General features: G+C 56.2%; 1 protein-coding gene and 1 long non-coding RNA gene across 2 annotated transcripts; both read right to left on the bottom strand.

Annotated features, from left to right (window-relative positions):
* Positions 1–3886: 3886 nt before the first annotated feature.
* Positions 3887–7675, bottom strand: LOC118172219 (gonadotropin-releasing hormone II receptor-like). Its single transcript, XM_035335987.1, has 4 exons — positions 7160–7675; positions 5546–6129; positions 4747–4948; positions 3887–4434 (listed from the first exon to the last, which is right to left on the bottom strand). Exons 2-4 carry the CDS (start codon positions 6044–6046, stop codon positions 4025–4027), a joined length of 1113 nt encoding a protein of 370 aa, XP_035191878.1. The 5' UTR covers positions 6047–6129; positions 7160–7675; the 3' UTR covers positions 3887–4024.
* A 777-nt stretch (positions 7676–8452) lies between these two features.
* Positions 8453–10666, bottom strand: LOC118172222. The gene is made up of 2 exons (XR_004753593.1): positions 9281–10666; positions 8453–8654 (listed from the first exon to the last, which is right to left on the bottom strand). It is a non-coding gene; the product is annotated as an uncharacterized LOC118172222 (long non-coding RNA).
* Between the last annotated feature and the right edge of the window lie 992 nt (positions 10667–11658).

Here is an 11658-nt window from a genome sequence, read left to right as displayed (position 1 = left end):
CCTCACTCATTAAACATTTCAAAGAAAATCTCTTCTTTCTCTCATGTTCTGTTACCTAATTGCCAGAAATAATGACGAGGTAATCAGGTTTTTTATCTAAAGTTAGAGGACAAGTTCATTTACAGCAACCCCTCTTCTTGGTGGATGGAGCTAGAAGCATTTATTCCAGTTAATTTTGCTGCCAGAACAAACTTATTTATTTCACCATACAGCTTGCAAAACACGAACATTATAATCCAATTCCCCATTGCCTTTTACAGTCCATTAATAATGCTCACTGTTACAGCACGTTGCATTTCCTCAGCCCAAGAAACGCACGCGCTAATTATAGTGCTGATTTGCAATTAAAATGTACGTAAACTAACAATTTATTGCAAAGCAGATTCAACCACTTTCCAGCAGCTCGCTCCCACGTTTCAGTGCAGAAACGTGGGGTTTGAAGCGCGCACGGTGTGTTTCTGGAGGTTTTGGCCCATTTCTGGCCCCCCTCAGCATGTTCTGTTTAACGTGCCGTGTGTGTAGGGGTTTAAGGTAGGTGGCAGGGCAGGCAGAAAACCTAGAGGTGTTTGGTACTGCCTAAAAGGCACGGTGTTGTTAAGGGGCTTGGTGTTCGCCTGGAAATGAGATGTCTTTTGGAACAGATGGGCTATCCTGGGCCCTTTGGAAGAGGAGGAGGTTTAGCAGCAGTTGTTTGATGGATGGCTGTTCCACCGCACGAGCCTGGGAGCCCACCAGTCAGACAAAAGGAACAGATGGGGAGAAACGTAGCAGGGTTTGGGGGGCTTCCTTGCACAGGAAAGCTTCTGAAGGAGAAGCAGAAGGAATTGCTGCGTGATGGCCGTTCAGCGCTATCTCCTAACATCTGGCTGGGCTTTGTTTTTGGCTTTTAACCAGAGAGCTGAACTCACTTCCAAAGTGGGGGAGAACGGGTCTATGTCGGGAGCTAGCCCCAGACAGATCTGCACTGGGGGCTCCAGGCTATATCCCCAGGGAGAGGAGCACCGGGGGACCTCACGTGTGAGCCAGCACTGCAATTAAACCAGCGGGCAGAGGGAGAGCGGCTTCTTCCACTCTCAGGTCAAACAGACCCACAGGAAAGAGGTGGCCATGGGCAGGGAACCAGGCTCTGATGCCCTGATGGCTCCTTGGTGCTTTAGCTCCCCATCAGTGGGCTGGGGGGACCCCAAAGGCGAAGGGAAAATAAATTCATGTAAGGTGCTCGCGTTCTACCTTAGCTGGCCAGCAAAGTACTGAACGCCCTGCTCTCGTGCTTGTTTTCTGTGCTCCCTGCTGATTTCAGCATGTGTTTCCCAACGTGGCGAGATGCAGTCAGCAGAATTAATGCGAGTGTTGTGCTGAGTAACCGACAACATTATGAATTAACCTCAGGTTCACGTTAACCTCTCCAGCCCACGGCGCGGCTCTTTGGACACGCACGGTACTCTAAAAACGCTAACGGGAGAGGGATCAGAGCTGCCTCCTGAACAAAGGAACGCCCTGTCTGAAGCAGGCAGCCCGGGATGAGGTCGAGAAGTGGTAAAATTACCAAAATACCTGTGTGCATTAACACGGTCATTAAATTATAGCGGTGAGTATTGACATTCTGTTGCCAGCGTCGGACAAACCCGACCCTGCCAGGGGAAGCGTGTTTGGCGGGGGGAATGGGTGAATTTAGGGAAGTGGAAGAACTCTCCTCCTGTAAGGGGAAACTGGCGATAAATGCATATGGAGAGATCTCAGGAGCCACCTGGGTGACAGGGGCAGGGAGGGAGCCACGGCAGAGACAGAAGCACCCACAGGGCAAGGAGGATCAAGGCTCCGAGCTTCGTGCCCCCACAAGCAGTGGAAAACCCTATTGCTCTCTACATTACAAACATAGAAAAGGCAGAACCAGACGCGGGGACAGGCAGCACAACCTGAACTTTCAAGCCAGGCCAGGGCTCGCTTCCACCCCCGGCAGAAGCCCACGAGCAGAGCCCGTCCCCGCGGGGCACGGCTGCGGCACGGTGCTGCCCGCGTGCGCCGGGCGCGCTGCTTGGCACCGAGCTCTGCGGGTGACATTTTCCTTCTATCATGAAAGCTGTTGTTTTGGGCATCTTGCCCACGCTCCGGGCTTCCCGAAATGTCAGCCTTGAGCGCCAGTGAAGGGAGGGAAAGGAACGACAGGGAATAGTGCACAACGTGCATGGTGGGCAGGTGGGGCAGCGCTGCAGAGCCCGCAAGCATCCTGGGCACCGTGCCCAAGGAGCAAGGTGTGTGTCCTCTCCAGCACCCCAAGGAGAAGGATTTCCCTGCTGTGCCATGGAGAAGGATTTTCCTGCTGTGCCTAAAGCCAAACCTGCTTCTGCCCTCCCACCATACTATGGGCCGTGAAGGCAATTGGACCCCCAACAAGGAAAAAAAAACACTTGGTCCTAAGAGAAGGTCTCTGAGCCCATTAGGGATCTTCAGCAACGCAGTGAGACCAAGGGAAGGTCTGATGAACAAGCTGTCTTCCCCATCACTGTAGAAGAAACTCCTTCTTGCACCAGTCTAGCCAAGACGGCCCAGCACCAGCAAGCCCTGCTCCGTTAGCGCTGTGTAATTAATTAACCCTGAGCAGAACGAGCCCAGGAAGGCCAAACGGCGATTACACATCTCGCTGGAGTTTGGACGCTTTCTAAAGGGCTCACGTTAATCCCCACCAGCCAGCCTGGGCTCCTGCAGCTCTAATTGATTTTTTTTTCCCCTCCTCGGGCAGCATGTTTAGCATAAGTGATGTTTAGCACGGGCAAAGACGAGTGCCCAGCACCTATCCCCAGCCTGGCGTCACCCGGAGCACTTTGGCTTCCCATAGCCTTGCCACCCCTTGGGCCTCTCCGACTGAAACCCCACCAGCTCTGTGAGCAACCACACTTTGTCACAAGCACAGCAAGTCAAGAATTGTTATTACAACAAAGCTCGCTCGTCCTGATAAAGTCCAGATGCTCACCGAAAACCGCAGTGGCCACAAAAATACCCAGGACATTGCCTCCTGCCAAGTCCAGAGCTCCCAAACTGTCTTAGGCTTACCACAGCAAATAAATAAATAAGTAAATAAATAAATAAATAAACAAATCCACCTGGCTCAAACTAAGTTTGTCTTCAAAAGCAAAAAAAACGCATTTAACACCCATCAGTACATAATGAACAAAGAAATGTTCCATTATCTCTAATTGCACAGGAGGGGACCACGCAGCTGAATAAACCCAACTTGTCAGCCTGCACCCAGAGAAGAGGCCTCCACCTCCACGAGCCACTTCTGGCACACTGGTGGAAAGCAAAAATAAAATAAAACCCACTTCACTCACCGCAGCACAGCTCCTCCCTTCACCCCAGCCCCTCCAGCAGCCTCCCTTCTCCTTGCCGTGCAGCTGAAGCCGCCTGCGCCCAGCTGGCACCCATGGGTGCTGATGGGTCCCCCACCCACTGCTGCTTCCCATCACATTCCTCGTGGGGACGCACACGGGCAGCACCTGCGGGGTCTCTGCTTGGGGGCAGAGGTGGGATGCTGGTGCAAACCAAATGTGAATGAATGAGGAAGGGGAAAAAAAAAGAGGAAAAAGAGTGGGTTTTGCTCCATCAGCCCACGCGAGATGCTCGTGGCAGCCCAGTGCGGGGTCTGAGACCTGCCAGGCTCACAGCCCAGAGAGGGGCTGGGGACAGGGACACACAGGGTGCCTGGGGACCTCAGGTCTTCCTCTCACCCTCTGGATACCCCAAATACTCCTCCTGGTCAACCTCGTGTGCCAGAGAGCTACTAGAAGAGGATGTGTCCATACCAACCCTGCACACCAGGATGAGGCAGCCAGGGCTGTTTTCCCTTCTGGCTGTCTCCAGAAAGGAGAAGAAACCCCAAACCACCCCACTGTGGCTCTTCATGCCCCCCCCCATGCCCTGCTCCTGGCCAGAGACCCGCACCCACCTTGTGGCCATCTCCAAAGGGCCCCTGTGGGACAAAGCAGCCCCCCAGGCAGTGCTTCCCGTCCCCTTTCGGTGGGTCTCCTCAGCACACCGTGTTGACGGTTGTCCCGTTGGAGCCCCCTGAAGCCCCCCTGCCATTTCCAGCCCCGTCCTTGATGGTTTTCTCCGAGGCTGAGGCAGGTTTGTGTCTCTCGTGCCTGGTGATCGCCGTTTCGAGGCCCCTGAGGCACAGCTGCACATCCTCCCGAAACGAGGGGGTGTACAGCCCGTAAATGACCGGGTCGGTGCACGTGTGCAGCAAGCCGAAGAGAAAGAAGCTGTGGTTGATGTACTCGGGCGTCCTGTGGATCATGGCTGGCTGGAACCAGTACCACAAGCCCAGCAGGTAGTACGGGGTCCAGCAGATGACGAAGGTGGCGACGATCACGACCGTCATCTTGAGGGTCTTCATGCGCGCCTTGGAGATGGGGTCGTTTTGATTTCTTACCAGACCTGGCGACAGAGTCATAAAATCATGGAATCATTAAGGTTGGAAGAGACCTCCAAGCTCATCTGGTCCAACCACCCCCTACCACCAATGTCACCACTAAACCATGTCCCCAAGCACCAGGCCCAACCTTTCCTTGAACACCCCCAGGGACGGTGACTCCACCACCTCCCTGGGCGACCCGTCCCAATGCCCGACCGCTCTTTCTGAGGAGAAATGTCTCCTCATTTCCAACCCAAACCTCCCCTGGCGCAACTTGAGGCCATTCCCTCCGGTCCTATCACTGGTTGGACCCCAGGGGGCTGGGACCTGCTTACCTTTGTTGACCTTGAGCTGCTTACTGATCTCCCGGATGATTCGGGCGTAGCAAACAATCATGATGCTCAGGGGGGTGATGTAGAGGGTGGAGAAGGTGAACATGTTGTAGAGGGTTTCCTCCCAGTGTGCTCGGAAGCTGCCATGGGTAACGCACTGGGTGAAGTTCCCTCCCGGGACCGTGTGCAGGTGGAAGAGGAAAAGCTGAAACCAAGAACCAAATAACAAGGCGGGGAGGTTTGGGGGCAGAGCACCGCATCCAGGCAGCGCTCCCGGCTGCGCATGGCTAGCACCTCCCTGCTGCTGTCAGACCCAAAGAGATGCTTTGGGCACTCGTCTCTTGGGCTTGGCCAGGACAGGTGGGATCTGGCATCCATGAGATCCCATTTTCTATCTCATTATTGCAGCAGCAGAGGTGGGATTCACCCTCGGGTGCCCCCCTCTCTGCTTTCTGCCGGACCACACTCTACTTTGGGCAGTAACTGCTCAGGTTTGTCTCGGCCCAATACAACACATTTTGCACTGGAGCAGGGATGCATTTTGGGGAGCCGATAGCCACATGGGTAAGAAATAATAATAAAAAAAATAATGGAAATTTGGATTTTCCCCAGCATTAACTTAGCACCCGGATGGGGTCGCAATGACCTGCTGCTATAAGCAAGGTGCAGAACCAACGCAGCGACCACACCACTTTGCTCACCAAAGCCAAGCTGCCGGACGCGAAGCCCACGGACTGGGACAGACTTGTTGGTGAAGCCCCTCTCCAAAACCAAACCCTACAGGGAAAATGCCCACCCCTACCTGCGGAGCAGCCAGGAGCACGCTGCCCGCCCAGGCGGCTCGCAGCAGCAGCCCGTTGCGGTGCCGGGCACGGGCGAAGGGTCGGAGGATGGCAGCGTGCCGGTCCAGGCTGATGACCACCAGCACCAGGGCGGCCGCGTACATGGCGAAGAGCTTGAGGAAGTTGAGGAGCTTGCAGGAGAGCTCGCCGCCGTACCACTGCACCGTCACGTTCCACACGGCGTCCAGGGGCATCACCGCCACCGTCACCAGCAGGTCGGCCAGCGCCAGGCTGAGGATGAGCGGCCGCACGTGGGATTTCCTCCTCTTCCTCAGCAGGCTGCCCAGCACCGCCGCGTTGCTGCACGTCGCCAGCAAGAAGAAGACGGCCGTGATGGCCACGCGCACCCTCGCCGCCTGCGTGAACTGGGGCTCGACCCAGTGCTGGGGACAGCGAGTGGCCGAGCCGTTGACGTCCCCGTCCGTGGCGAGGCGGTGGGGAGGCGCACGGGGCTGGCTCATGCCCTGCCGAAACGCTGGTGGCCAAGTGACCCCCTGCTAGGGGGTGAGGAATGTGGTGTGCCTTCAAGGAAAGCAGCTGGAAACTGGGGAGGAATGGGGAGAAGGTGGGATGTGAAGGTTTGGCAGCAAGGCAGAGGTGCCAGCGGCAGCCCCTGGCTCTCTGCTGCCTGCCTGCGCCGCGCTGCCCGTGTTGGCGATGCTGCCCGTGTGCCCTCTCCGGCTCCCACTGTAGCTATAGCAATCCCCTGCCCAGACGTATTTTTAGCTCTTTGCGAGGCAGTCGAGCAGCTGGGGAGCGGTGGCTGGGGCCATGGGACCAGTGCCTGGCTGGGCATGTCTTTCTTTGCAAGCAGACCTCATCTTTTTAAAAACCCCACGATGGTTTCCACTAGCAAGTGAAAGCTGGATGGTCTGCCTCCGTCTCCTGCACTGGACCCACACCTGGGGGTGGCCAGGAGGGGGCAAGGGGCATCCCATGCTGGCCAGACACTGGCAGAGTCTCTCACGAGAGGGTCATGGTGGCATTTGGGAGCCCGGACCTTCCCCAGACCTTGGCAGCAGGGTGCAGGCAAAGCCCCCGCAGTAGGTGCCCCTGAGCCTGCTCCATGCCCCTGTCCCGCAGGGCTTTGCCTTCGGGAGGAGAAGCAGGAGGTGAAGGCAGAAACGTGGGCACATGTGGGGTGGCTATGGGGTGATGAGCACCACGATGTTCCCCCAGGGTTTGGTTTAATCACCCCTTTATTCCTGAGCTCAACCATCCTGGGGACAGCCCGCATTTCAAGGGCAAATCCTCCCGACTCTTACGCACACGAGCATTAATGCTCCCAACTGCTGGGAGCTCTCTTAGCATTTCGTGCACCTTCTGGCTTGCTGACACCAGATTATCACGTTCCTTGCCTTTGCACAAATAAAACGAGCTGCAGAACCCAAACCTGTCCCCCAGCTCCGTGGGATGGAGATGCTGATGCCTTGCAGCAAGCCCCCTTTGCCGCATCCACCCCCTCCCTCCCCAGAACCCAAAAAGCAAGCAGAGAAAAGCAGTAAAAAGTGCTGATCCGCTGGCTGGCTGGGAGAAAACCATGCCAGGATTTTTCCCAGTGGGCAGGAACCTACCTGGCACACACATGCCCCGGAGCGAAGAGAAATGCCCCTTGCCTCTCCGGTGGCCGTGGCTGCACGTCAGGCTGCTCCAGCACCGAGCATCAGCGCATCCGTGCGGCACTGCCCTGCGGCGAGCCCCTCCGAAGCAGCAAAACCTTCCCTCGCCAGCAGCTACGCTCTTTTTAGCACAGGCGCATGCAGGCGCTGGCATCTGGAGAAGGCAACACCGACGCAAACATCCCCTGAGCCGGCAACGTGCAGCAAACCCCGAGCAGGGCAAGCAGAGGCGGGCACCCCTGCCCTCGCGGGCTTAACGAGCTGCCAGCTTTGGGCTTTAATGAGCAGGCAACGGGGATGAGGATGGAGCTGCTGGATTGCAAGAAACGGCCAGCGTTCAGGTTGTTGCCTCCGGTGTGGTGGCCGAGCGTGGCCCCGTCAGGGAGAAGCGCCAACGCTCGCCGCGTCGGTTTGCTATAAATACAGGAAAATGAGTTAATTATCACTGGGGTTGGTGATGAACGTCCTGTTGCTCAGACAACGGAGAGGTTTACAGCACACACAGGCACACACACACCCCCCGGTGATGCTCCGGGACCAGCCGGCTCCCCATGAGCCCCAGTGAGCACCCAAGGGACCACCGGCCACCGCACCCCCCTGCCCCCCCATCAGTTCTGCACCCAAGGGAACGGAGAAAACCAGACCCAGCCCGGCTCTCCCAGCCCTCCTCCCCAAGTGCCATCCTGGGAAGTTGTCCCCAGGGACCCCCGGAGCCACCACGGGCAGAGCAGGAGGGGATGATCCCTGGCACCATGGGGCAGTGCTCCTGGGGGGAAAAAAAAGCACGGAAATTGGGTGGGAGCCCGTTTATTGCAGCAGCCCCGGCTGCCTCCTCGTGTTCTCCTCCTGGCTGGAGCAGGGAGGAATTCAGCCCCCCATCCTCACCCTGCCTTTCCCTTTCGGTGAGCTCCTCGCAGCTGCACTGATTAAACAGCGAGCCAGGAATGCGCTCCCTGTTTGTCCTCCTTCCCAGCTGGCTGCCTCCTCGTCTGGAAATGTCCTGCCTGTCCCCCCCCGTATGATGCAAGAGAGGGACAGGATTTTTCCCGGGAAATGTAAGCCTCGCTCATGCCACAATAAAGCCTTTGGTCCCCGTTCAGAGAGGATTTTTGTAGCATGCCATCATGCAGAAATGTCCTGGGAATGCATTACTAATAAGTCTTATATTAAGGGTGTGGTCCCTTGTTAAAAATGACTATTTTTCTCCCGTGTTTGCACAGTAAACTTCTTGTGTTTTTTTCTTTTTTCGTTGTTGTTGCTTGTCTCCACAAAGGTCAGCTTGGATGCTGTCTGCTCAGCACTGGTTTAGCCATCACATTGTCGGTCTGCGGGATTAGGAAACGGCGCTGGCAGGCAGGGCTTGTTTCCGTGCCCCTGGCCCCTGCTCTTCCCAAATCCTCTCGGGGCTGGGATGCTGCCCCGGGGCCCCCCAGGAGCTGCAGGGGGTCACCTTTAAAAAAAAAAATACACGTGAGGTGCATTTCATGCCGGGCATCCCGTACAAAAGGGAACGCAGCACGGGATGCCACCCCCGAGCTGCTAACCCGGCGCAAACACGGGGCGTGCGGCTGCTTATCCCCAAAAGTCACCGCCAGGGCCTTGGCTTCGCACTAGCAGGAACAACCTGCCTGTCTGCCCCAAGAGCAACTCCGGCTGTTTGGCCTCTGGCCTTACAAAAGAACGAGGACCGAGCTTTTTTCCCGGAGGAGGAAGGATGCGGCGAGCGGAGCCAGCCCGCGGTGGCACCCAGTGCCCGTACCCTCGTCCCCAGCACCCTTCACAGGTGCCTCTGCGGGGCTGGGTGTCCAAAAGTCCCTGCTTGCTCCAAAAACTTCCCCCTTCCAGACTTCTCAGATGCAGATATTTTTCCCCTAATTCTCCTTTTTCTCCTCCAAGCCTCGAATTGTCTCTGGAGCAGCTTGTCCAAGGAAATGTTTGTCTCATACTGGACCCGAAACAGAAAGTCTAGTCAGGGACATCTGACATGCAGTGTTTTTGTGAGTAAATACCAGTGTCCATGAAGTCATTTCCCGGGGTTAGCGATGAGCTCAGCCCTGGAACGGCTTCTGTTCTTACCCAAAGTTCACAAGGCAGGCAGACGGCCGCGCAGCTCCCCGTTTTCATCCTGCTCATTAAAAACACATCTGGGCTGCGGCGCGGTGCCGGGGCTGGGTCCTGTGCACCAGTGGTGGCAGGGCACCACCCTCAGTTCAGGCAAATATTCACTGCAGAAAGCAAGGGGGGGGTTGTGTGTGCCCGTCCTCATTGAGCCAGGAGGGAAATTGCATCCCCTGTGCCGTAACCCGGCAGGGCTCCCTGTCACCCACTGGGTTCCCTCAGGCGTTTCCTTGTGAAATAATGCCTTGTTTCTGTGTTCAGCTTCAGGGGCTGCAGCACTCAGACCCTTCTCCAGGTGTGTTTTGCTGAGAAAAACATGCTCTGGATGCTGAGCCCCACGGCAATGCTTGGGTTTATTACCGGTGCTCACGGTGCTGCTGAGCCCAGCAAGTCGTGGGGGGGGACCCCAGGCACGTACCCGTATGGTTTGGTTAATGGATCCCATGGAAAGGGGAGACCCTGTGCTGAGAGCGCCCTTTCCAGATGCTTGCCCAGATTTCCATCATCCTGCGTGCAGCAGCAGCTCCTGGGGGCTTTCCCCCGCATTTCTCCAGCACATCCCACCAGGGCGCAATGCCCTGCGCCCACCCGCGCCACCAAGCCCCAGCACCACCCGCTCACAAAGCAGCACCCGGCGCTGTGTCGCGGCTCTCTGCCTTCAGGAAAACTTTTCATCATGTGGGAAGACAAGAGGACGGAGTCTGTGCCTTCGGGCCACCCATTTCTCTCTCCCTCCCCAGGCACCCATCTGAATTCCCAGCGATATCCACGGGGAGCCTGGAAGGATGGAAGGAAAGGTTATCAGACTAAAAAGGAGGATGCTCTGTTCTCTCACCCACCCTTCCCCGTCCCTAAACAGGGCGAGAGGGATGAATTTATCTCCCAAAGCCAAATCTTGAGGCTCAACTCCAGCAGCACCGGGGGTTTGGTGCCACAGGTCCCCTCGGTGCCGCAGCGCCACCGGCACGGACCCGGCCAGGCCCTCGCTGCCCAACCTGGGTATTTTTCCTAGGCTGGAACAAGTTATGAAATCCAAATGTTTTCACTGTGACTAACCCACGGAAGCAGACAAGTTTGCCCTTGTTTTTGGATGGGTTTTTACTTGCTGTCCTTGTCGTTGCCTTTTGTGCCCTCTTTCATCCTCTCTATTTTTACGCCTTGCTTCCGTCACCTCCCGGCTTTCTCCCCGCTGGCCCCGCTCTGCGCACCAAACACCCTCCTCTCTCCCATGCTCCCAAGCGTCTTTGGACCCAAATCTGATTTTTCTTACGGGAAAAGCTGTAACCACAGCTCCGCACGCCCCAAGGAGTGAGGGCAGGATGGAGCCAAGCCACAGCGCTCCCCACCGCCGTTTCTGCACCCTCACTTGCTGGCAAACTCTTCCAAAGCTGGAACGCGGACACTTGGTCCCCTGAAAGCCAGCAGCAGCCTCATTTGCTCCAGCTCGGCCCCACAAGGCTTGGTGCAATGATTAATCTGAAATAAAAATCACACACACACACACACAAAAACACAAAATCTTGTTATTTTAGCGGCATTTGCAAAGAATTGCATATAATTAGATCAATTAATAGAACAAGTTGATCTTTTGATGTTAGGGCTTTGTTGTTGTGCAAACAGGAGGGTTTTTTATGCTATGTGATGGAGAGGACCATGGGCACGGCAGCCTGAGCTGGGGCAGGGCTGTGCACAGGGCCTTGGCTTCTCTGCTCCAGGGAAAGGTGCAAAACCCCACAAATACAGTGATGAGCCACCCCAAAAGGGCATGTTTGCTGCCAGTCCCGAGCACAGCCTCACCTGCACACCACCGAGCAGCTTTTAGCTCGATGCTCTGGTTTGGGGAAAAGCCGGCTGGGGCTTTGCCAGCGCAAATCAGCTGCAGCCCTGCCCACCTTGACCTGATCAGGAAAACAGAGAAAATCAGAAAATCAGCAAAACCTGGAGCAGGAAAAGGCATGAGAAAGACAGGGCAGGTCAGAGGCAGCCACCGTGCCGTGCCACCGCCGTGCGTACACAGCCTGGCTCCCAGCGCATCCAAGCCCACAGCTAGTGCCTGTAAATAAGAGCAATAAATTACAGATGTCTTCAGGAGCAATTAATTAATTACCCCAGCCAACATGTGCTTCCACACAGGATGCCTTTGTCCACCACGCAGCTAACCAAACACCCGGAGGGCTGCGGGCTGGAGCTCTGCCCTTGCTCTTCCTCCGCAGTTTAAATGCCCCCATTCAGGCGCTGCCCTGCCTCGGACCTCGCCGCGGTCCCTTTGCTCATTACCCAGTGTTTGCAATAATTTCACCAACATGATATTGGGCAATAATTCACACCCTGCTGCT

This window comes from Oxyura jamaicensis, chromosome 10, assembly GCF_011077185.1.
Source record: "Oxyura jamaicensis isolate SHBP4307 breed ruddy duck chromosome 10, BPBGC_Ojam_1.0, whole genome shotgun sequence".
Lineage (NCBI taxonomy): Eukaryota > Metazoa > Chordata > Aves > Anseriformes > Anatidae > Oxyura > Oxyura jamaicensis.
Note: the sequence above shows the minus strand (reverse complement) of the source record. Positions and strands in the feature narration are given on the sequence as shown.

What these genes read in the sequence shown, in the direction of transcription:
- LOC118172219 (XM_035335987.1), bottom strand. Translation starts at nt 6,046, where the DNA reads ATGAGCCAGCCCCGTGCGCCTCCCCACCGCCTCGCCACGGACGGGGAC. An exon ending in TGCTCCTGGCTGCTCCGCAG is followed by an intron (nt 4,949 to 5,545) that starts GTAGGGGTGGGC and finishes TCTTGGTTTCAG; the next exon opens with CTTTTCCTCTTCCACCTGCA. An exon ending in GCAGCTCAAGGTCAACAAAG is followed by an intron (nt 4,435 to 4,746) that starts GTAAGCAGGTCC and finishes CTCTGTCGCCAG; the next exon opens with GTCTGGTAAGAAATCAAAAC.